The following is a 26,023-nucleotide window of genomic DNA, read 5'->3' as shown; positions in this document are numbered from 1 at the left end:
ACTGCAGTTAGTTGATTTCTTACTAATTGTTTTGTATTTCTGACCTAAAGAACTCAGGGCTAGAAGCACTTAGATAAAACCTCAATCACTCACATACATCTAATGGCAGAAGTTTTCTGAAAAGAGTTTAGCTGCCTAAATTGCTTATAATCAAAACACATTTCTGATCAGATTCTCAAATTAGCATTCAGCGAATGGGGTAAACAATAGGAGAAAAGAAGAAAGAAGAAGATCCTAGCTATGAGCATTAAATTTGAATGATAATACACTATAAACTTTTGTGGGCATAGTCATTCAATCATCCTTACAACATTTTGAAGAATATGATATTACTTATAAGGAAAGCCTAATGGAGTCAAAGAGACCTGGATTTGAATTCCATGCTTCTACCACTTACTAGCTGAGTAATCCTGTGTACCTTACTTATCTCATCCTCTCTGAGCCTGAGTTTTCTTATTTATAAACCATTGCTAAATAGTAATCCCTGTCTCCTAAGGTTATTGTGAGAATTAGATAAAATAAAACATAAAAGAGTTTAGCTTAGTGCCTGAGCAAATATTCAAAAAATGTTAGCTTCTTTTATGATGTTTATATTCTGAAAACTACTCAGGCTTGTTAACAGCCAAAATTAATTCTTACTTAAATCTATCTATTCTCAGTAACAGCCAATTTCAAGGGCTAAAATGGGGAAACTACACCAATGGCCACGGGGACTTTTTTCCTACTACTGACCATAGGGAAGCAAAACAAAGGGAATCTTTGTGTCTCCTCTCAACGGATCAATCAGAGCAAGGAAGACTGCTTTCTCTACTTCCCTGAGGGACAGGAAACACTGAAATCCCAAAATAAATCACAGTTTCTACTGCAAAGTGAAATGTAACTCAGATTGCCATGTCTAAGACCATAATATGTACAAATTTAATAATCATGTTATTACACAAGTCCAGAGACAAACTCACCCACAGGAAATATAGACAAGTGGTCTATTTATTATGCTATACTCTCTGCATCTTTCTAGGAACTATTAAGAAAAGGACCAGCAGTGGGATGAGCTTTTCATTGTATGTCTGACCTGAGAGAAGAAATCTTTTCAGAGGACTCTTCTCTCTCCCCTGGAGTCGCCAAGACAATGAGAGCTGGCTATGGAGCACCCATGGTCACTTCCTCCCCTGGCGTCCATAAACTACAATGGTTCCCAGGCACTACCTTGTTGGCTGAGGGAGGGCTCCCCTCTGTGAGGGGAGGCAGGCTGAGGGCTGCGACGGCGGCTGAGATGGTTGCTGCTGCTGCATGCGATCCTGCAGGCTCCGTGCTTTTCGAATACTGATCTGCAGCTTCTTATCGACTAGGGCTCTGCTGTGCGTGCTAGAGCTGGCACCATGCAGGGCAAGTCTTAGTTTAGCTAAAATGCAAAAGAAAATATAGCAGAAACAGAACACAAAAATACAAACAAAAATAAAAAGAATAAAATTCAACCAAAAATGAGCAAAGATATGCAGTAAAACTCAAAATATGCAGCAGGAATACAAGGCGTGGACCATGCATATGCTGTCCAGGGCACAGAGCTGCCTCTGGCTATAAGGAACATTCATGGAAGCCATGGAGGCCAAACAGGTTAATTCAAATTTAAAAAACAAACAAAAAGCTAAACTAAAATGAGTCAGGATGATAAACTGGTGCTTCCATCTTAGACGTTGCCACTCTCATTGTCCTTTGCAACTGACCTGTCCGACTCTGGTCTCCATTCTCTGCTCCCATCTCCCCCCTCCTGATGGCCAACAGCAGAAATAAGATCCAAACCTGCATCTGTCTTTATAGAACACAGTTTCTTGTGGGTCCCATTAAAGAACCAGATACAAATTCTAAGCCTTAGTCCCTTGCTGTAACCTTACGGTGCAGCATAGCAGGAAGGCAGGGGAGAAACATAAAAAATCAAATATGCAATATACAAAGTCACAGTCAATTTATTCATTTCTTCCTGCCCTAAGCTCCACCTCACTAGTCAGTAACTAGAGAAAGAGCAGACTAACCTCACATCTGAGACCTAACTTTATTTTGGGATTAGAAGGTAGGTCTGGCTGGATAGTTCATTTGTAGACTCCTGCTGAGGTTTTCCCAGTAAATATCCATAGGCCACAGTGACAACGCCTAGCACATTTAGAAATCTGAAGGGCAAAAGATAGCTAAAGTGCCTCAGTTTGGGGGAGTGACAGTGAGGAGACTTAAAAGCTGTTTTTATCCTATCTGAGTGATGACACTAATAATACCTATTGTGAAGTTAGTGAAAAGTGCCATAGCCATAGCGGTTAAAGTTACTTACAGATAGCTTCGTTACAGAGAGCCAAAGCGGCAGCACAGTCTCCCTTCTGTTCCAGATGCAGCGACTCTTCAAACACTGAATCTGCCTCTTGTAGGGACCTCTCAAAGCCGTCACTCCTCCCTGAAAGGGCCAGCACTTTTCATTTTCATAACAATCTGTTCCAACTTTTCCTATGTGCTGGTTTTTCCCTTCAGTGCACATAGATCATTGCTGCTGAGCCTCTGGTCCACCCTTACTCCAACTGACCATTACTATTAAAAATTCTCTGAAACACATAGGACATCCATTTTTGCCTTAGTTGAGACTTTACCAAAGCCATGAAAGAGGGGCATGTCATTGTCCACCACATATTCCAACTCCAAGACCTCTTAGGGAGGCCCTCAAGGAAAGAACAAAGTACTGTCTATAATAGAAGGGTGGGTTCTTATGCCTGGAACTGATGTGCTTCTCTACAGCGCAACAAGATACATCTTGGCAACCTGTGTTCAATGCCCCAGATCTCCACCAAGACCTCCACTGCTGTGTTAAGGCTTCAGTACTCTGTGAAAAGCCATCTGTAACACTTCTTTCCTACATAATTCATAGTTTTCTTTGTACCACCTGCACCTGGAAAATCAATACCCCTCTTGGGCACAGGTGTTCTACGGTTCCTAACTTCAATGTTTCTACCAGGCCAGTGGAAATGCCTTTGTTCTTGCTTTGCACACACATACCTTTCATCAGCACTGCTAAGTATTTACTTCTGTCATGCCCTTGCTCACCAAACCAACTGTAAAAAAGTCACCTTCCCTTGCAGTGAGCATAAGATGTTGCTTCCTCCCCTGAAAGTGAATGTGTGCCAAAGCAGGTGCAGGACAGTCTAGGGACAGTGCCACATGAAAAGCAAGAAAGTACTGTAAGGACAACTTTTGTAAAAGAATTCTCAAGTTTCTATATCCCCTTGCCTTTTACTCACTCATAACCATAAATTAGTAGTAACCTGTAACCCAAGTTCACCTACAATGGGATTAATGGTGAGTTTTCACAAGCTCACAGGAAAAAAAAAAATCATTTCTCCCATAATGCACCTATCCTCCATTAACCTCCAGCTGGACATGGTAAGAAAAGCTCTTCCATACCCCTAACATTCACTCCCTCATTCACCAATAGCTTCGGAGAACAATGAGAAGGAAGTAGAAGTAACAAGTTGGTTCTGAAGATCTTGACGTTTGGGTTCTACTCCACCGCTAGAGGTATGGTCCCTGGGGTAGGGGGTACTCAGGCCTAAAGTTTTCTCACTATATCTGAAATCAATTGAATCTAAACAACCTTTATAATCAGAGGTGGTGGCTAGAGCAATTAAAACAAAAAAAGTTCTCTACAGAGATATAGGCAAACTATATAGTTGGTCAATGATTGTACTAAATTTTAATTCTTATCCTCCAGAATCTTAGCACTCCATTCCTTGCTCTAAACCAAAGTGTATGGAGAACTGACAATGAAATACAGCCAGAGGGATCCACTCTCAACTCTAAGGTACTACCCAACTGACAGAGCGGGGAGAAAGGCAAGGGAGGAAGGTGACAAGACCCCTCTTTCAGAAGTAATATGAACCTGAGACACCAATGTGATATAGCTTAAGGACAAAAAGGAAGAAAAAACTATCGAAACATAGGGACATCTTAAGAAATTAGGAATGGTAAACTAATTTGGAGACAAATACAATGCCTTGGAAAGTATAAAGCAACAACTGCCTTGAATCAAAAGACAGTAGGATTAGAAGAGAAAAGTAGCCCCCAAATAAGCCCAGGAAGTTTTCCTAAGTGTTGATAAGAAGAAAGAAGTGATCAAAAGAAAGCAGCCACCCAAAACAGCATTGGCTCCTATTCTTTACACTACTTTAGCACAATTTGTTGCATCTGGAGGTTCTGAATAATAAACTCATTTCATAGAAAAACAGATATAGGTTTCAGGGCCTATTTAAAATAGATACCTCAGCCTTTTTGAACTCTTATTTTGAAGGCTAGTCTCTGCTGGTACAAAGTGATGTCCTAAAGCAATTGAAGGGAGAAAAAGTAACTAATGTGGGGCAGCTGGAGAAGCTGAAATAGAAAGTCCATGAAAATCGTGTGAGATTGGGATATGAATCATCAGAGGATCAAAAGGAAATCAGGCTCTGTGTTCTTAGAACCTGTTTGGTAGATCCACTTCCCTGAAGCTCCAGGTAGGAAATCTCAAGGGCATATTTCTGCTGAGCGAGAAGAATTCCCCTCACTGTCAGTGTGGCTCACTCACTGCCTTTTTCTGCTGTTTCTGAATTTTGAGTAGTTTAATTTACATCTTATATAGCTGTTCATCAGAAATATTTTTCATGAACAATATACTATCTCCAATCTACAAGCTTTTAATAAATGGGCCCCAAATCAGTACCTGTCTCTAACCAATAGGCCTGTCACCTCCTACTTTAACTAGCTCTCACTGAAATGGCTGAATTAAGATAAAATATAACTTGGCTAAAGAGAAGACAGAATTTATGAGCTTGAGTACTTTTTTCCTCCCAGCTTTCTCTGTCCCCATCACCCATAACCTAATGCTCACAACAATTACCCTGATTCTGCAGTTCATCTAAGTCCATGAAGCGGCTGGGATGAGGGTTAAACCCTTTAGCTGCCTCTAATTCCTTCTCTCGTTTCCTTTGAAGTTCCTGTTCCTGGGCCCTTCTGGCCACCTCTTCCTGCAATTCATCCAGTTCAGTTTTGGAAGATATCTCCCCACCTGGAATAAAAGCAAGGGAGAAGAGAAGTCGCCACATTTCCATAACCAAGACTAAGCACTTGCTGTATTTATGGCCACAGCACTGCTTTTCCTTTGGAACTCCTGGCTTCAGTTTGGAGTTCATATCTGCATAGTGCTTTCCATTTCAGATTCAGGATGATACCTAGACCATGAATAATAATAATATTTATTGGGTGCATTATAACAACAATAACAACATGACAACTAACATTTGTTGAGTATTTACTACGTGACAGGCATAGCTGTAAGCACTTTTACATATGTTATTTAATTCTCACAATAATACGTGAGGTAGATACTATTATTGCCCACATTTTAAGAATGAAGAAACTAAGTCACAAAGATGATAAATAACTTACCCAAGGTAACAAAAATGGCAAACGGTAAAGCTGAATTAAATTCAAATAGGTTAAATTCATAATCTGTGCTTTTAACTACTAGAGAGCATTCTCTACCATGTGCTACCAGTGACTCACCAGAAAGCTTCAAACAAGTCAATTCCTCCCTCTTAATTTCTACCACCTTTTTAATGAGTTTGGAAAATATTGATAGTAGTAAAAATTTAAATTTTTTCAGTGTTCATAGATGGAACCAAACAGATCTAAAAGGATGTCCATGATATATTAAGTGAAAAATCAAGTGACAGAATAATATCTGTAGTATGACTCCCTTTTATTTTTAAATGCTAGTAATAAACTTACCTATGGACAACTAGGGCACCTGCCAGGTGCTGGTGGGGGACCTCGATGCCTAAGGAGACAGAAGGAACCCCCAAGCGACCCGGTAGGACATTGGGGGACTAAGGGGGGAGGAGAAGTGGAGGTAGGACAGGACCTGCGCCCCCAAGGGGTGGCTGGGAGCAGGGAGGGGTTCCCATGTCTGGAGAGAGCCTCGGGGGCTCGGATCAGGGGGAGCATGCCTGGTGTTTCCCCTGCCCAATTGGCCCGGGAAACTTGCCCAGCTCTCAGGCCTGGTCCTACGCCCTCAAGAGGCCCCTTCTACTACACTGGTTCTGGGGGCATATGAGGGAGGCTGGAGGAGAACAGAAGAGGCAGGTGGGATGGAGGGGCCCTCCAGGACGGAGGAACAGGAGAGTCACAGAGGGAGTGTGCCCTGCCCACTTGGGCTGGGAAGCCTGCTGGGCTCCCAGGCTGGGTCCCCTATCCCCCAAGACCAGAGGCACGCCTGGACCCCTTCTGTTATGTTGAACCTAAGCCCCACCCCCCCCATGGCCTTTTCCAGCCCTGTGCGTCCTAAGCACAGGCCCCGTCCACCACCTAAACCCCACCCGTGCCTAAGCCCTTGCCCCACAGCCAAGGCCTTTTCCGTCATTTTTTTTCTTTTTTCCCCTCCTCTTTTTTACTATTGTGGTTCTGTTTTACCTTCTGGTTGTTGTTTCATCTATATTTTTATTTTCATTTGATTTCTAACATATCTGTTAGTTTCCTAGTCTAATTTTATTTTTTACTCCTTGTTATTGTTCTGTTTTATTTTTTGCCACCCCACACGGCTTGCAGCATCGTGGTTCACAAACCGGGGGCTGGGCCCAAGCTCCTGTGATGGAAACTCCAAATCTGAACCACTGGACTAACAGAGAACCTCAGACCCCAGGGAATATTCATCAGAGTGAGGTCTCCCAGAGGTCCTCATCTCAGCACCAAGGCCCAGATCTACCCAAGAGCCCACAAACTCCAGTGCTGGAAGCCTCAGGCCAAAAAACCAGTAAGACAGAAACACAATCCCACTCATAAAAAAAAAAAAAAAAATGAGCCAGCAAAAAAATATGTCATAGATGAAGGAGCAAGGTAAAAACCTACAAGACCAAATAAATGAAGAGGAAATAGGTAATCTACCTGGAAAAAAATTCAGAGTAATGATAGTAAAGATGATCCAGAATCTCAGAAATAGAATGGAGGTACAGATTGAGAAAATACAAGAAATATTTAACAAAGAACCAGAAGAACTAAAGAACAAACAAACAGAGGTGAACAACACAATAAGTGAAATGAAAAATACGCTAGAAGGAATCAATAACAGAATAACTGAGGCAGAAGAACGAGTAAGTGAGCTGGAAGACAGAATGGTGGAAATAACTGCCGAGGAGCAGAATAAAGAAAAATAATGAAATGAATTAAAGACAACCTCAGAGACATCTGGCGCAACACTTAATGTACCAACATTCGAATTGTAGGGGTCCCAAAAGAAAAAGAGAAAAAGAAGGGTCTGAGAAAATATTTTTGAAGAGATTATAGTGGAAAACTTCCCTAACATGGGAAAGGAAATAGTCACCGAAGTCCAGGAACTGCAGAGAGTCACATACAAGATAAACCCTAGGAGAACCACACCAAGACACATATTAATCAAACTAACAAAAATTAAATGCAAAGAAAAAATATTAAAAACAGAAAGGGAAAAGCAAAAAATAACATACAAAGGAATCCCCATAAGGGATTTTTCAGCTGATTTTTCAGCAGAAACTCTGCAGGCCAGAAGGGAGTGGCAGGATATACTTAAAGTGATAAAAGAGAATAACATACAACCAAGATTACCCAACAAGGATCTCATTCAGATTCAAGGGAGAAATCAAAAGCTTTTCAGACAACCAAAAGCTAAGAGAGTTCAGCACCACCAAACCAGCTTTACAACAAACGCTAAAGGGAACTTCTCTAGGCAGGAAACACAAGAGAAGAAAAAGACCCATAAAACAAACTCAAAACAATTAAGAAAATGGTAATAGGAACATACATATCGATAATAACCTTCAATGTAAATGGATTAAATGCCCCCACCAAAAGACACAGACTGGATGAATGGATACAAAAACAAGACCCATTATGAGCTGTCTACAAGAGACCTACTTCAGACTTAGGGACACATACAGACTAAAAGTGAAGGGATGGAAAAAGATATTCCATGCAAATGGAAATCAAAAGAAAGCTAGAGTAGCAATACTTGCATCAGATAAAATAGACTTTAAAAGAAAGACTGTTACAAGAGATAAGGAAGGACACTACATAATGATCAAGGGATCAATCCAAGAAGAAGATATAACAATTATAAATGTTTATGCACCCAACATAGGAGCACCTCAATACAAAAGGCAAATGCTAACAACCATGAATGGGGAAACCAACAGTAACACAATAATAGTAGGGGACTTTAACACCCCACTTACACCAATGGACAGATCATCCAAACAGAAAATAAATAAGGAAGCTTTAAATGACACAATAGACCAGATAGATTTAATTGATATTTATAGAAGATTCCACGTGAAAGTGGAAGAATACACTTTCTTCTCAAGTGCACACTGAACATTCTCCAGGATAGGTCACATCTTGGGTCACAAATCAAGCCTCGGAAAATTTAAGAAAACTGAAATCGTACCAAGCATCTTTTTTGACCACAATGCTATGAGATTGGAAATCAATTACAGAAAAAAACTGTAAAAAACACAAATACATGGAGGCTAAACAGTGTGCTACTAAATAACCAAGAGATCACTGAAGAATCAAAGAAGAAATTAAAAAATACATAGAAACAAATGACAATGAAAACACAATAACCCAAAACCTATGGGATACAGCAAAAGCAGTTCTAAGAGGGAAGTTTACAGCAATTCAATCTCACCTCACAAAACAAGAAAAATCTCAAATAAACAATCTAACCCTACACCTAAAGCAACTAGAGAAAGAAGAACAAAGAAAACCCAAGGTCAGTAGAAGGAAGGAAATCATAAAGATCAGAGAAGAAATAAATGAAATAGAGATGAAGAAAACAATAGCAAAGATCAATAAAACTAAAAGTTGGTTCTTTGAGAAGATAAAATTAATAAACCATTAGCCAGACTCATCAAGAAAAAAGGGAGAGGACGCAGATCAATAAAATTAGAAATGAAAAAGGAGAAATCACAACTTGACACCACAGAAATACAAAGGATTATAAGAGACTACTACAAACAACTATATGCCAATAAAATGGACAACCATGAAGAAATGGACAAATTCTTGGAAAGGTACAATTTTCCAGACTGAACCAAGAAGAATTAGAAAATATAAACAGACCTATCACAAGTAATGAAATTGAAACTGTAATTAAAAATCTTCCAACAAACAAAAGTCCAGGACCAGATGTCTTCACAGGCGAATTCTATCAAACATTTAGAGAAGAGCTAACACCCATCCTTCTCAAACTCTTCCAAACAACTGCAGAGGGAGGAACACTCCCAAATTCATTCTACAAAGCCACCATCACCCTTATACCAAAACCAGAAAAAGATATCACAATAAAAGAAAATTATAGACCAATATCACTGATGAACATAGATGCAAAAATACTGAACAAAATACTAGCAAACAGAATCCAACAACATATTAAAATGATCATCAACCATGATCAAGTGGAATTTATCCCAGGAATGCAAGGATTCTTCAATATATGCAAATCATTCAATGTGATACACCATATTAACAAATTAAGGAATAAAAACCATATGATCATCTCAATAGATGCAGATAAAGCTTTTTACAAAATTCAACACCCATTTATGATAAAAACTCCCCAGAAAATGGGCATAGAGGGAAACTACCTCAACATAATAAAGGCCATATATGACAAACCCACAGCAAACATCATACTCATTTCCACTAAGATCAGAAACAAGACAAGGATGTCCACTCTTGCCACTCTTATTCAACATAGTTTTGGAAGTCCTAGCCACAGCAATCAGAGAAGAAAAAGAAATAAAAGGAATACAAATTGGAAAAGAAGAAGTAAAACTGTCACTGTTTGCAGATGACATGATACTATACATAGAAAACCCTAAAGATGCCACCAGAAAACTACTAGAACTAATCAATGAATTTGGTAAGGTTGCAGGATACAAAATTAATGCACAGAAATCTCTGGCATTCCTATACACTAACAACGAAAAATCAGAAAGAGAAATTAAGGAAACAATCCCATTTACCACTGCAACAAAAACAATAAAATAACTAGGTATAAACCTACCTAAGGAGGCAAAAGACCTGTATGCAGAAAACTATAAAACACTGATGAAAGAAATCAAAGATGACATAAACAGATGGAGAAATACACCATGTTCTTGGATTGGAAGAATCAACATTGTGAAAATGACTATACTACCCAAAGCAATATAGAGATTCAATGCAATCTCTATCAAACTACCAATGGCATTTTTCAAAGAACTAGAACAAAAAATTGCACAATTTGTATGGAAACACAAAAGACCCTGAATAGATAAAGCAATATTGAGAAAGAAAAATGGAGCTGGAGGAATCAGGCTCCTTGACTTCAAACTATTCTACAAAGCTACAGTAATCAAGATGGTATGGTACTGGCACAAAAACAGAAATATAGATCAATGGAACAGGATACAAAGCCCAGAGATAAACCCACACACATGTGGTCACCTAATTTATGACAAAGGAGGCAAGAATATACAATGAAGAAAAGACAGCCTCTTCAATAAGTGGTGCTGGGAAAACTGGACAGCTACATGTAAACGAATGGAATTAGAACACTACCTAACACCATACACAAAAATAAACTCCAAATGGATTAAAGACCTAAATGTAAGACCAGACACTATAAAACTCTTACAGGAAAAACACTCTTTGACATGAACCACAGCAAGATCTTTTTTGACCGACCTCCTAGAGTAATGAAATTAAAAACAAAAATAAATGGGACCTAATGAAACTTAAAAGCTTTTGCACAGCAAAGGAAACCATAAACAAGATGAAAAGTCAACCCTCAGAATGGGAGAAAATATTTGCAAACAAAGCAACTGACAAAGGATTAATCTCCAAAATATACAAACAGCTCATGGAGCTCAATATCAAAAAAACAAACAACCCAATTAAAAGTGCGCAGAAGACCTAATCAGACATTTCCCCAAAGGAGACATACAGATGGCTGAGAGGCACATGAAAAGATGCTCAACATCACTAATTATTAGAGAAATGCAAATCAAAACTACAATGAGATATCACCTCATACCAGTCAGAATGGTATCAAAAAATATAGAGGGCTTCCCTGGTGGCGCAGTGGTTGAGAGTCCGCCTGCTGAAGCAGGGGACACGGGTTTGTGCCCCGGTCCGGGAAGATCCCACATGCCGCAGAGCGGCTGGGCCCGTGAGCCATGGCCGCTGAGCCTGCGCGTCCGGAGCCTGTGCTCCACAATGGGAGAGGCCACAACAGTGAGAGGCCTGCGTACCACTAAAAAAAAAAAAAAAAAAAAAAAAAAAACTATCTATCTATCTATCTATCTATATAGAAACAATAAAGCTGGAGAGGAGGGTGTGGTGAAAAGGGAACCCTCCTGCACTGTTGGTGGAAATGTAAATTGATACAGCCACTATGGAGAATAGTATGGAGGTTCCTTAAAAAAACTAAAAATAGAACTACCATATGACTAAGCAATCCCACTACTGGGCATATACCCTGAGAAAACCATAATTCAAAAAGAGACATGTACCACAAAGTTCACTGCAGCACTATTTACTACAGTCAGGATATGGAAGCAACCTAAATGTCCATTGACAGATGAATGGATAAAGAAGATGTGATACATATATACAATGGAATATTACTCTGCCATAGAAAGAAACGAAATTGAGTTATTTGTAGTGAGGTGGATGGACCTAGAGTCTGTCATACAGAGTGAAGTAAGTCAGAAAGAGAAAAACAAATACCATATGCGAACGCATGTATATGGAATCTAAAAAAATGGTACTGATGAACCTAGTAGCAGGACAGGAATAAAGACGCAGACCTACTACAGAATGGACTTGAGGATATAGGGAGGGGGAAGGGTAAGCTGGGACAAAGTGAGAGAGTGGCATGGACATATATACACTACCAAATGTAAAATAGATAGCTAGTGGGAAGCAGCAGCATAGCACAGGGAAATCAGCTCGGTGATCTGCGATGACCTAGAGAGGTAGGATAGGGAGGGTGGGAGGGAGGCTCAAAAGGGAGGGGATATGGGGATATATGTATGCATATGGCTGATTCACTTTGTTGTACAACAGAAACTAACACAGCATTGTGAAGCAATTATACCCCAATAAAGATATATAAATAAAAAAACTTATCTATGTACTTGTACATAGAATAGAAAGCACAGAAAGAGATGTAGAAAGATACATGCCATAATGGTAACAGTGGTTCCTTCAGTTTGAAGAGGCAATGGGCAAGTTACTGAATTGTTGGACTAACATTTACTTCTGTAATTTTTTAAAAGGGTAGTCAGTGTCACCAGATTAAAAAAATAGGTTTTACTATACAAAGAGGATGGTGGGGTGTATGGTGTGGAGGAATTTATTCTAACTCCTTGCCAAATATCTTTTACCAGTTGAGGAATCCAGTTGGTGAATTCTATCCAGCTAATCTAGAATTAGGGCTATCAGTGAAATCATGAGACTCAGTCTTTAGTGTGCTGAAAAGCTATTGGCTATCAAAGGAAAGAGAAGGGGGAACAGGCTCATGGAAGAGCACAAGTTTCTCAAAGCAATGTTAGTCAATATGAGATAAATTAAAATGTGGGAAATAAACCAAACCTATAATTTCATTAGGAAGAATGAATCTCTTCCATGGATTTCTCACTATAACCCACTCTAGCCCAGGATTTCAGAGATATCTGCTTCTACAGGCATTGTTCTGCTCTGCCAGATGTTAGCAACCTATGGCACTCACACCTAAAAGAGTTCATGCCTTTTTATTTCTGCTGCATATCACCCTTCCAGCCACCTTTAAGAACTTTCAGTGGCCATTAAGAGAACTGGTGGTCAGACTAGTAATGTTCCTGGTGTCATCTCTACAGGTTGGCACATAATATTCTGTCCTCGTCTCCCTAGTGAGCTGGCCACATATCTATATTCAGAAGCTCATTAAACCAGACCATAGTTAGGTTTCTGCCCACACACCCTACTCCCAATTGATCTAACATACCAGAAAAAAAAGGGATGAAACACATCTTTCAGAGAAGGTTGATTTCTAAGTTAGACGAATGGACCCCAGAACTCCTCAGCCAACTAAACAATACTGAATACTCACCACCTTCCTTCAAGCATCACAAAAAGTCTCCATGTTCGGGAGACTACATAGTTACCACCTCAATTTTCAGCTGTGAGTAAGTAAAGGATTTATTTTACTTATTTGAATACGCACTGTAAGTATATATGTGTGTTGTGAGAAGAATGTAAAAAGGATATAAAACCTATGACTACCTCAAATGTCTATGCTTGGTGTCTCATACCTGAAATTCCAATATCCCTTTATCTTCAGGCTTTGACTTGTTAAAATGCTAGTTTCTCTTAGAGAAAGCATACTTTAAACTATTCTCAGTCACATACATCTAGTGTAAAAGAGTTAGATCATTCCTTTAAAGCTTGTTTTGAGAAGGAGGGACAGGCACATTCAAGAAGGAAAAACAAAGCAGGGATACTAGACAGGATATAGAGGCAGGGGCAAGGGGAGTTCTGACCTGCTTATTTCCCAGTTTTGTCCATAGCCTACATGTCCCCTTTGTTATCTCAATTCATAATACTAAACAATAAAAAATCTGTTCCCACAAGAATGCCTCTATACCAAGGAAAGCCCTAGGAGTTATTCTTCTGAGGAAAGCAGGTGCTACTGATACTGTTCACCATATTTCTGTTCCTTCTTGCTCCCTCCAGGGCTCTCTCCAAGGTGGAAAGGAGCAAGCAGGCAAGCCATGATAGAGAACAACAACAACAAAAAAGATAAATCCAGAGATGGAGCAGATCAAACGTCTTCACATTTACATTCTGATGGAACAAAGTACAATTGTCCTCTAATTTCAAATGTGCTCAGGTTAGGCTGTTTCCCAAATAGAACTGGCAGTAAAATCCAGTTCTCCGAATCCAACATCCTTGCGCTTACCTGAGAGGGGCTGATTCTTTGTCCAGCCACTCCTGGATACTGTGGAGTCTGCCTCCAGGATGCTACTACTGTGAGACTTTGGGATGTGACGCCAGGAAGGGGCCAACCCAGCTGATCTCTTAGCACTTGTATCCCTTCAAAACAGAAACCAGTCTAATGAAAGCATCAGAAGGCTGATAACTAGCAACATTCCTAGGACTAAATTCCCTCCAAAAACTACAACAAAAACCCCAAACATCGAACTAATATAATTAAAATACCTGCAAAACTACTTCTGAAAATTGAAATACCCACTCATTCCCCCATCTTATCTCACCTCATTCACATTTTGTACATCTAGCAGTGTCTGGCACAAAACTTATTTAATGAATTAATAAACAAATGCTCTCATATGGATTGCCTTCCTCTTTCTTATACTTTTGTAGCATCTTCTCATGTGTAAAACTAAACAGGGTCTGATGTCAGGGAAGAGCAGTGGGAAAGTATGAGGATACAGTTATCACTCTTACAGAAGATATCACTCCTTTCAAAGCTATACTGTTAGGAAACTTGTCTCTGAGGCAACTCAGTAAAAACAATATATGGAGATCTGAAAGTTATAAAGCAAGTGGGCCCTATGGACAGGGTGCAATGACCACTATTAAACTGTCATCATTATCTTATGGAATTATGAATATCACTGGCTTCATAAGACACAGAATCCCCAGTGATCTTAAATAAAAAAGCCTAATATAAAAGGCAAGAATAAATAAAAATTGGGTTTTCTCTCTGATTGTATAACTATGTAAGTTTTGGTTCACTAACTCATTCTTTCAATAAAAGTTATTTACTAAACAATTATTTTATATATAATACTTTAAAAGTTGCCTCTCCTTTCTCAAATGTCTTTGCTGCTTCTCCCAGCAGAGGGTACTGTTGCCATAGAAAGTTGATCGAGCACATTTTGCTTGCCCACAAGATGGTAATAAAGTCCATCTCTTCACTTGTCTGAGTTTAAAAGCCTCTTGGTGGCTCACATTTCTGCAAGGGACAATGTAGCTATTCAAAGACCAAACAATACCTGCAGACATTCGAGCTCTCAGGCAGGGCTGCATCCAGGCTGACAGGGCTGCTGCTGTTCCTCTCACTGCTCTCATAGCCAGATTCCATTCGCTGGATTAGGCGAGGGTGCTGCTCTAAAAGGTGACAGCCTGGCCGTAATGGGCCCCAGATCTTGTATTGGGGTCTTGGTCCGCCAGTCTTAATGTCGTAGGCAGGTGGCTTGCTTAATTCGTCTGGTGTAAATTCTTTAGCTATCTCAATGAAAGGACAAGTATGGAAAAGGAGGTAGATTTAGCATCTGCCTCAAATCAAGATATAACTAACCCTTCCCTCTAGCTACTCATTCACTGAACTCATATCCCCAAAAGGCGACCCATGAGGATAAAATTTTTACCCTTCAAGATAAAAATGCACCTTGCCAAGTCTACCAGAAAACCCAGGTTTTTTAAAAAATACAAAAATCAACTTTATTCAAAAGCTCAATTCTTCCCTAATTATCTCCTTACCTGAATCCTCAGAAAAGGGGCTAAGCTGCGTATAGCCACAGTGCTTCCTTTTTTCCTTACTAAAGATACTGTCAATATTGAGAGACTCCCGTTTGGGTCTCCATGTTGGACGATACTTGCTAGAAGAACTGGATTTTGACTCACTGCTGGTACTCTCTACTTCCCAGTCACGAGAGTGTAAAGGCAGGTTCCGAGGAGGTTTTTTGTCAGTCTGGTCTCCTCCCCTCCCCCCACAGGGAGATCCTAGGTTGGTCTGAGAAACCAGGGATGGTCTGTTATGGATAATATTGCTGACTGTCTCTTTAAAATCCCTTAGCCTGTTGGTGCTGCTGGATGATTTGGAGGCATTCCTAGGAGCCTGCTTCTCTTTCAGTGTTTCTCCTAAAAACACAAAGGATGAAACAACTGTAAATGTTTAAAGTCATCACAGGCACCCAGACCCCAGAGTCAAAAAAGAATGAAAGGCCTTTGAGCAGACAGGAGAAGCCACAGTTGGAGTGTGAGTGTGACAGAGTGAGTAAAGAAAGAGAAACTATGCAGGGGGGCTTGCCTTCACTGTGGTACCCTGAGGCCTGAAGCTCATCGCCTTTCCTCCTGACCCGGCCAGAGCTCCTCTTGCGTTCTATCAGTGACCCTTTCTTGGATGGGAGTTTCTGATTACATTCACTATCAGTCAGGTGTCCTGAAAAAAACAAGGAAATGGGGGTAAGCTGGTATCTGAGACTGACCTCCATCCTTTAGAGAACCTACTCTCCCTTTGGGATTCACGGCAGTACCACAAACTTAGTGGATCAGAAGCTGTAGAAGCCAAGACTATGTGATTTAAGTGTAGCAGGAATCTCTCAATAGATAAAGGCAGAAAAGCTCAAGCATTTAGTGGGAACTTCCAAATTTACAATGTCTCCTGAGCAATTACCAATCTCGATCCCACTCATAATCCTTCCCAGTGACCCAGAAGGACACATTACTCGGTAGTTTTTAAAAGGCAAACGTTTTAAAGATTATATAAGAATATCATGGTAGCAACACATACCGAGTGAAGTTTAATTTTTATTACATCTGGTATTATCCTAGGTGCCCCAGCCTTTGCCCACAAGAGCTCTGATTGTATATGGCTTTAAGACCCAGTTCTAAACATTCCTTAAATGTGAATCATTCCAAAGGACATCTGAACTTTGAATAATTCTCATTCCCAGCCATAACCCATGCTTTACCAAACTTGACTTCGCCCAGAGATTACACTTCATAGTTCCTCAATACTAATCACTGGGAAACCCAGGAGATCTGGGCTCTTTTATGTAACTTGCCATACTTCACGCCCACAGTATGTGAATGTATAAGTATGATCTGACAACAGCAAAGGTCAGATTCTAAAGGATATAATCATCTAAGCTGCTGGAAGCCAAAGGTGAATTAAGCAACTGAATTAAATTGGAATATAGGCTTATAGGAAATCCCTTAGGGTTCTCAAATATCTGAGAGCTAGCAGAAATTTGCTTCCATATGTTAGTTATGAAAATCCTTGTACATATTCAGGTATGATATGCAATGATATGGCTACATATTTTCAATTACCAATGCAATCTCTTATTGCTTTTATCTAATCATTTGCTATCTCTGGGCCCATAAGAAAGACTTATCAGTTGGAACAACTAAATCCACAAATGTAAAAACCAATGGGCAAGCTCCTCCACCCCCAGCCATTCACAAACCCTTAAAATAAACCTGACTCTCCTTATTTATCCTGTGACTTGGTTTCTCCCTGTTTCACAGTTTCAGAAATACAGTCTAAAACAATCACACTTTGCAGTAGTCATCTATGCAATAGTCATCAAATGAAATCCAATATGAATCCAACCAAACCACTAGATCCAACTACCAATTTATAAAAAATATAGAGGAGAGAGAAACACGCTACAGTTTACCATACAGACACAATCAGCAAAACTTAAAACGTGGGAAAACTACAGCACAAACTACCTAGTTCTTCAACAATAAATAGAAAGGAAGAAACAGAGGCAAAACCTACAGATTAAAGGAAATGTAAAAGACTCATTAACCCATCACAGTGTGTAGACCTCATTTGGATTCTGAGTCAAAAACAAAGCAACCATTAAAAAATATGACATTTATGAGATAATAGGATATTTTAATGCTCATTGGTTAAGAAGTTATTAATTTAAAAAATGATTCTTTTAGAGATATATACTAAAATATTTATGGAAAAGCTGATATAATGTCTGGGATTTGCTTCAAAATAATCCATGAGTAGGGGAAGTGGGCAGAGGTACAGATAAAACTAGACTGACCATGAGTTATAATTATTGAAACTAGGTGATGGGTACATGAAGGGGCTGTATACTATTCTGTATGCTTTTGAATATGTTTGAAATTCTCTCTCTTTTTTTTTAAAGGGCATGCACAGGATGTAAACCACCAATCTGAAGCCATGGGATCACTAATTCCCAAGTCTCTAAGAGTATGGGCACTGTTCTATGCCTTAGGTGATGAACTTTTCATCTCAGCAGTCAGTCACTTACTGTTCTTCCTTTTGTGCCCTGTAATGATTTCTTCCACTGACACAGGCACAATCTTCTGTAGATTAATAGAACAATTCAAGAATGTTCTCTGCATGGAACTCACAATAACAAACAGGCTAGCTTTCCATCCTTTTATTTCTCTGTCCTTCAGGAAGCCCAGCAAGGTGATGAGCAGGTTTCCCCATCCATAAATATGCCCCTTCTCTCAAAACCCTTCAGGGCTTTGAAACAAAGCCTGGCATGAGAAGGAAATGAGGTGCAAGACCACAAGGTTTAATGGGGCACTATGAGAATGACAGGGATCAAGAGCACAGCAGGAAAAAAGCTTTCAGAAAAAGATTTCAGAATAAATAATCACATTACAATTGTCCTTACTGATAGGCTGCTGTTGACGGGAACATCATCATTCATTCAGAAGTGAGTTGCTTTCTTTCATCCTTCTCAATTACCCAAGTTCTCTGCATTTCCCCCTTTGCATGACAAACATTTCTGACTTGCCCCAGTTTCTTTTTCTTGGGAGACCCTCTATGCAGAACTGAATCAGGCAAGCAGGGTCCACTGTATAAGTCCCTACCTGTGTCCCGACTGCTCTGAGACGTGGAATCGTTCTCCACATTATAGATGACTGTTCCCTGAGAATCAGAAGAGAAGTGACTGACCACAGACTCATGGTGGGAGTGTTTGTAGGGATAGCTCTCCGTTGAGGAATCTGTTCGAGTATCACTTGAGATGGAGGGCTCCCTCCCTGAGGGAAGGAGGAGACATGCAAAGGTGAGGAAAGAGAGGACAGTGATAGAGAGGGGGCGAAGAGCTGGATGGCAACAAAGTTTCACAAGGTAAGAACTTCCTAAATGGAAGGGTGAGAAGGATATACCAGAGCCGTTCTTCCCAACACCCAACTTCAGATAACCCAGACACACAATTCCTCCCACTCCTGCCCCTACCTTGCTGAAGCCCTCCCTTTGCCTGCCATTGTGAAAAACTGTGGGGCTTTTAGAAAACCTACAGGGGGAAAAGTAGAAGAAAGGAAAAAGTTGTGAAAAGTAAGATCTACTTAGGTGGCCAGTCCCAGGCCAACCTGGCACACATAACCAGTTGTTTCCCTATCCCTTGTTTCCCTATCCCATAATTTTTCTCCTATACTGCCAGAAAAGTCACTTTTAAAAATTTTAAAGCATTTTTAATATCTATGAGACATTATGGGGCAGTTATTTATACTTTGGTGTGAATTAGTTCAATTAGACTACTTTCCTCTGAACACCTAGCTGAGATATGCACAACAGTGTAAATGGGTGTTTGACTGAAGGGAGAAGCAGCAGAGCAGGTCTGGGTGGGGCACAAGGGTGGGAAGAACATACCATACAGGAGGGAGGTACAAAAGGGAGGGGAAAGATTCCAAGGACAAGTATCTTCTCTTTCATTATACTCAGGGCCAGCCAGCCTTAGATCCAGAAGAGGAAAAGAACATTGCTTTTTCCTCCTTTTAGGAATCAAGCCAAAACCATTAGGGTTGTATTTCTATTACAGGATGAGTTTCTGAGGGATAGCATGAGACTTTCGTAATAAAGCTGCAACTGTTTCTACAGGAAAACATGATTTAAGTTCCAAATAACTGAATTAGAAGTGAACAGCTGATTCATAAGCTAAGGAATATTGCTACCAGACTTGGCATTTTAAAACAAAAATCTCTCATCCCAAACAAAATGACGAGCTTTGTAGTAACTCATATCATTTTCTGGGTCTTAACAACTCAAGTCACTGTTAAATTGCTAGTAAGAATGAGTCATCTTAGCAATATTAGAAGGTTAAATAGTGAGGTTTCCCTCACAAACTTAATACCTCATAAGTTCCTTCTAAATGAACATAATTGAACATAATTTGAACATAATTTCCTTCTCATTTTGAGAAATGAACATAATTTCATTCTCATTTTTGAAATGGGGCCAGGTGATCTAGACAATACATTCCTAAACACTGAAGGAAACAAAGCCTGACACAACTTGGGCTTCAGCATGAGTTGGCACTTCTTTCTTATTTCTGATGAATCCTCTTTCTCCAAGCTAGGTTAAGTGCTAGGCTCATGACTGTGAGACCCTACTGTCCAGTCCTCACATTGGAGTGGGGAGGGAGAAGTAAAGAGCTAGGCTGCTCACCTGAATCTTCACTATCGTAGCATGTCCCGCTGTACGACTGGAACTCAACTTGGGGGGGCAGGTCCTGGGTGGACACTGGGGTACCCTGGGGGTCTGCATAAAGCAGCAGCAAAGGCTGATAATGTCCCTTGATGCATTTGGTCACCACATCCTTCCATTTGGGCCCAATCTGAACCAGAAACAACCAGAAAAAGCATGAAAATTATACTTTATATCCATAATTCAACACATATCTTTCTACTCTATTTTTCTAAAGAAAATAAAAGAGATGAAAAGACAAGAACTGGGTAAAGAAACAACAAAAGAGATCTTGGACCTAAACTTAATGAATTTTTTTTTTTTTTTTTAATTTTTGGCTGCGCCATGTGGCATGTAGGATCTTAGTTCCCCAACCAGGGATCAAACCCACATCCCCTGCAGTGGAAGTGCGGAGTCTTAACCACTGGACCTTCAGGGAAGTCCCAATTAATTTTTTTTTTTTTTTTTTTTTTTTGTGGTACGCGGGCCTCTCACTGTTGTGGCCTCTCCCGTTGTGGAGCACAGGCTCAGGATGTGCAAGCTCAGCGGCCATGGCTCACGGGCCTAGCCACTCCGCAGCATGTGGGATCTTGCCGGACCGGGGCACGAACCTGTGTCGCCTGCATCGGCAGGCGGACTCTCAACCACTGCGCCACCAGGGAAGCCCCCAATGAATTTTTTGTTAAGTCTTTTTTAATGAAATCCTTTTAGAAAGCACTAAAATCCTATAAGAGATAGGAATGATGAATAAAATTACTTTTATTCCTGTGAAACATCAATTCAATTATGAATAAAAGTTCTCAAAGCTGAATATGCTACGTGAGGGGACTTCAGTTGACTTGGTGATCAATTTCTTTTCACAGACATCAAATAAAAGCCCTTGTTTGAAATTTGCATTTCTATAATTTTCTCCTAAACATTAAAATCACCTTCATGAAGCTAAAGAGCAGACAGAAACCCTCTCACAGACTGCTTGAAAATAAGTGACATTCCGTCTCAGAGTTCACACAAGGCAGGACATAAAATGTCAAAATGCTTAGAATATACAGCTGAACCTCTCAGCCTTAGCTTTGTGCTGGATTCAGCGCTGCCATGGCAGTGGAAAAAAGTGGCAGAATAGCCATGGAAACAACAATCCAATCAAATCCCCAAACTCACTCTCTTTTAAGTTTGATCCAGTCACATTCTTAGATGGTGTGTTCTTGGAGTCAGAACACTGGCACAGTGTTTATTTCATAATAGACGTTCAGTAAATTTATAACTGAGTTATCATTTTAACTGAAACATTTATATGCTTTTTACATACAACTCTGATTTAGTATTTTATAAGGCAGGTATTATTTTTCAAATGAAAAACCTAAAGCTCAAAGAATTTACATAAGTTGCCCAAGATTACAACAGTAAAAAAGAGATGAACAAGAGAATCAGGGAATTAACGAAGACTTTACTATTTGTAGAGGACACTACATAAGGCCCATGGGTTGGTGTAGATTATAGTCAGCAGTCTTCTAGCTGCTAATCTTATCACAAGAGGCTTCCTAACTCACACAGATCACCTAAACTACTTCAGCCACACACTCTGTGGTTTAGATAGTACCAAATTTCCAGCTTTAAATATCATTATAGCCTTATTTTCTCTACACTATCCCCAAAATACGTTAATCCGTGATAGAGTACTTCAGGGAGATAACAATCAGAGAATAATTTATAGCAGCCCTGGGACAAAGTATGACCCACTGTTAATTACAAGATTTGGAATTCTGAACTCTGTGCTAAGCTTATAACCTAATTTGAGGCATTAGATTGTTCTCACTCAAATCAACGAATTAACACATTTTTTGAACTATAAATTCAGAATGGTTCTGAATGCTGGTGAGGTGATTCCAAGAAAATAATAGAAGATAAATTGATCCTGTCCTCAAGGAACTTGGTCTGTTGGGGAAGACAAGACTGACACTCTCATAAATTCAATAGATAGGCAGACAGACATTAAAATTATGAAAATGAAACACTGAAGACAAGTAAGTGTCCACAGTTTTTTGTTCCATTCACCAAAAACGTCAAGAAGGACTTGAATATTCCTACCTCCTTGACGTGAGCATCATCAAAGTACATCCATTTGCGGATCTTTGTTTGGAAAAAGAATGTAGAATAATGTTTGCCGTAGTAACAGATCATTCCTACTAAGTACAGTTCAGACTGCTTGGCCCGGTCATCTGTCACTCTGAAAAACAGCTGTGGGGAAAAAGGAGAAAGAAAAGAACAGTCACATACTCAGCCCTCTCACATCATCTCTCAGCAGACTCCATCATTTCTTGATTAAGGTACTGACTTGCTTCTCCTTTTGCTAATCCATATTAATCATCAGAAATGAACCTAAAAAGGCAAAATTTTAGCGAAATGTCAGAGAGATAGTGGCCAAACTGGTAATGTGGTGATGTTTCTTCATAACTTTTATTTTATTTATTTATTTATTTATTCATTCATTCATTCATTCATTCAAATTGCGGCAAGTGGGGGCTACTCTTCGCTGCAGTGTGTGGGCTTCTCATTGCAGTGGCATCTCTTGTTGTGGAGCACGAGCTCTAGGCACGTGAGCTTCAGTAGTTGTGGCTCGCGGGCTCGAGAACGCAGGCTCAGTAGTTGTGGTGCACGGGCTTAGTTGCTCCGCAGCATGTGGGATCTTCCTGGACCAGGGATCGAACCCGTGTCCCCTGCATTGGCAGGAGGATTCTTAACCACTGCGCCACCAGGGAAGTCCTCTTCATAGCTTTTAATAATACTTTCTTGCTGGGGCCTATTCTAATATGAGCCAGGAATGTTAAAAAAACATAAAAACAAAACATTCTCAAGTTTCAAAGGTTATTTATCAGCTGGTGCCACAAATATAAATTTCCTGTTGAGACACTAAGTAGAAGGTAAGAAAGCCCTTAGGGGGAGCAATCCCACCATACTGGTTACCAACATTTCAATTCCTAGATATCTAGCACTGTCCTAGGTGTTAAGAGACATACAAAATATTTAAAGGCAAGGACTCTTGCCTTGAGGAATCTGTTTGGTTGAAAAATCAATCACAAAAATAAAGCTAGAATAGAACAGAATATGTAGGCTATAGAAATTCAGAAAAATGATCTTTTATTGTGCATAGCCTACTATGTCAGAGACTCCTTGGCAAGGAGACCTAAAGTAAGATCCCAGATGGTTCACTTATTCTCAACCGTGGCTTAATGACATTAAAAAACAACAAGGGATCTCCTTAGTCACAGGACCATCCCAGAGGGAAACCAGTAGAAAGGAAACCACAGACTTTCTGGCTCTTCTCTTGAACTGAAAGAAAACCCTGGCTGTACCTATACTAGGGTATGCCGCTGATAAGGTAAACAGCCCGTGTCTGAAGTCTGTTTCCACTAGAATTCTCTTCCAAGCCACTTCATTACCTTCTCAGCAGATGTTGGTTCCTACCATGAATTTAATATTCTAGGACTCATGTCATCAACTTCTACCTTCTTCTCCTCCCATAGTAGAACTAGTCAAGACTGCTCACTTCTTTGACCTTACTACCTCCCATGGTTGAATACAATTCCCTCTTCTACACTGGTATTAACTAATGATAAGTAGAGCATATGATAACTATGGATCACTTGATTTTTAACAGTAGCTAAGCTCTGCCCATTCTGTCTTTCAAGGCCAAGATCATCCCATATCTTCCCAAAAGCCTTTGCTTTTGTGTGTACAGATACACACAATATATTTTTTCAAAACTCTTTAATATTTGTCATTTAGGATATACCTTTGTGTTCAGAGTTCACTGCCCTTGAGCAATAGTAAGTTAGAAGAACTCCAAGTAAGAGATAAAGGTAACTAACACTCACGTCACCCAGCTTAAGGCAGGTGCCCAGGCTGTGAATGACATCCTCTGCCAAGTCTGAGTGGTCCGAGTCCCATACCAGCCCAATTGTGATAATCTGTGGAGCGTTCATCAACACACGGCGAATCTGAATCCTCTCTCCACAGTTGCTCTGAAATACATATATAATGCTAGTGAGGAATGTTGCCCACTGACTCTGCCTCAATTCCACTAATCTCAGGGTTTCCCTCCCCACTCTGAACCCCACCCCTCACTTAACTCACCGGGCAGTTCCGCAGATCCCCCATGGTGCTGGCATTCTGCAGCAGCTCACCAAACATGCTTGGTGAGGGTTTTTCTCGTCTTTCCAGCATACAAATAGCCTGATTGCTTCGAGATGGGGAATTGAAGGGGGATGATGTTGGGAGTTGTACAGGGTTATAGCTAAATCATTCATGCAAATTCCTAACTCACATGTTTGACTTTCTTCCTCTGCCCACTATGCCAAAGCCCCTCATCCTGACCAGCCTCAGTATCCCACAGAGTAAGTGTGCCTGCCTGTCCCTAAATCCAAAGCTCATAGAATCCCCATTCCTCCTCCCACTCTGCTGGCCAGAACTTGAGACTAAGAAAAGGGGACAGATGGGAGAGGAAAGAAGGAAAACAAAGGTTATTTTTAAATTACTGTTCTGAGTTCCTACAATACAGCAAATACTCAGCAATAAGGATACAAGCTATTTGGGTACCTTCAGTTAAAACCCAGTCAACTGAAGGATTGCCTAAGTATACAAACAGAGAACCCTATAAGACTCACCAAAGGGAAGTAGTGGAGATATAATGCACCATCTGGATGAAAGGCAGCGGATCAGAAGTGGCGCCACAGCTAGTACATACACACTAAGCCCGGGGAGAAAAAAGCAAAACCAGCAGCCACAGTCATTAACTGGTTTGGCACCCATTTGACATCCTACATCCTAGGATAAAGTGTTCTTGAAGAAAAGGTCTAAGAAGTGATGGGAATAGAAATAAGGTTCACCTGCTCGAACAACGTCATTGCAAATTTCTGGTGGGAGATGCAGTGTTGGGCAGTGCATATGTCCTCTTTGGTTTCATCAGCAATGTGGAAGTGAATCCTCATCAGGAGGTTTTCCTAATAGGGAAGGACAAAAAGCAGTACGTAGACAATATTTAACAAACAAAAGTACAAATTTGTTGGCAGTGTACTCAGAGAAACAGCAATCCTCCTTGAAGGGAGGAATACCTCTGTTTTTTTTTTAAATTTTTAATTTGAAATAATTATAAATTCACAGAAAGTTTCAAAAAAATTATACAGGAGGTCCATGTACCCTTCACCCAGTTTCCTCTACAGGTGACATGTTACTTAACTATAATACAATATCCAAACCAGCAAATGGACATCAATAAAATCCACAGAGTTTATTCAGATTTCACCAGTTTTACATACATTCATTTGTGTGTATGTGTAGCTCCATGCAATTTTATCACATGTATAGTCATGTAAACACTCCCACAATTAAGATATAAAACTCTTTCATCACCACAAAGCTCCCTTCTGCTATTCCTTTAACACTTTACCCACTCAATTCCAACCCTAACCCTTAGCAACCACTAACATGTTGTCCCATCTCTATAATTTTATTATTTCAAGAATGTTAAATAAATGAGATCATATAGTACATAACCTATTGATACTGTGTTTTTCACTCATCATTACTCCCTTTAGATCATTCAACTTGTTACATAAATCAACAGTTCATTCCTTTTTATTGCTGCACAGTATTCCCTGATATAGAAGTACCCCAGTTTGTTTCACCATCTACCCATTAAAAGCATCTGGGCTTTTTAACTTTGGGGCTGTCACAAATAAAGCTTCT

General features: G+C 40.0%; 1 protein-coding gene across 7 annotated transcripts in view; it reads right to left on the bottom strand.

Annotated features, from left to right (window-relative positions):
* The window catches only part of USP54 (ubiquitin specific peptidase 54), a 72,098-nt gene that overhangs the window by 17,569 nt on the left and 28,506 nt on the right, over positions 1–26,023 (bottom strand). For 3 of the 7 annotated variants that reach the window (XM_065894114.1, XM_065894118.1, XM_065894115.1), the window contains exons 4-16: positions 25,165–25,278; positions 24,943–25,025; positions 24,413–24,518; positions 24,154–24,300; positions 22,367–22,516; positions 20,264–20,432; positions 16,121–16,252; positions 15,571–15,951; positions 15,084–15,315; positions 14,024–14,157; positions 4,907–5,074; positions 2,321–2,440; positions 1,207–1,402 (exon numbers count right to left, since the gene is read on the bottom strand). In XM_065894114.1, coding sequence (XP_065750186.1) covers positions 1,207–1,402; positions 2,321–2,440; positions 4,907–5,074; positions 14,024–14,157; positions 15,084–15,315; positions 15,571–15,951; positions 16,121–16,252; positions 20,264–20,432; positions 22,367–22,516; positions 24,154–24,300; positions 24,413–24,518; positions 24,943–25,025; positions 25,165–25,278 — 2,132 coding nt within the window. Of the gene's footprint in view, positions 1–1,206; positions 1,403–2,320; positions 2,441–4,906; positions 5,075–14,023; positions 14,158–15,083; positions 15,316–15,570; positions 15,952–16,120; positions 16,253–18,684; positions 18,856–20,263; positions 20,433–22,366; positions 22,517–24,153; positions 24,301–24,412; positions 24,519–24,942; positions 25,026–25,164; positions 25,279–26,023 lie in introns of all 7 variants that reach the window. The other 4 variants (XM_065894112.1, XM_065894113.1, XM_065894117.1 and 1 more) reach the window with 3 other exon arrangements.

Source organism: Phocoena phocoena, chromosome 16 (assembly GCF_963924675.1).
Source record: "Phocoena phocoena chromosome 16, mPhoPho1.1, whole genome shotgun sequence".
Taxonomy (NCBI): Eukaryota; Metazoa; Chordata; class Mammalia; order Artiodactyla; family Phocoenidae; genus Phocoena; species Phocoena phocoena.
The sequence above is the reverse complement of the archived record's forward strand: the minus strand, read 5'-3'. Positions and strand labels throughout refer to the sequence as shown.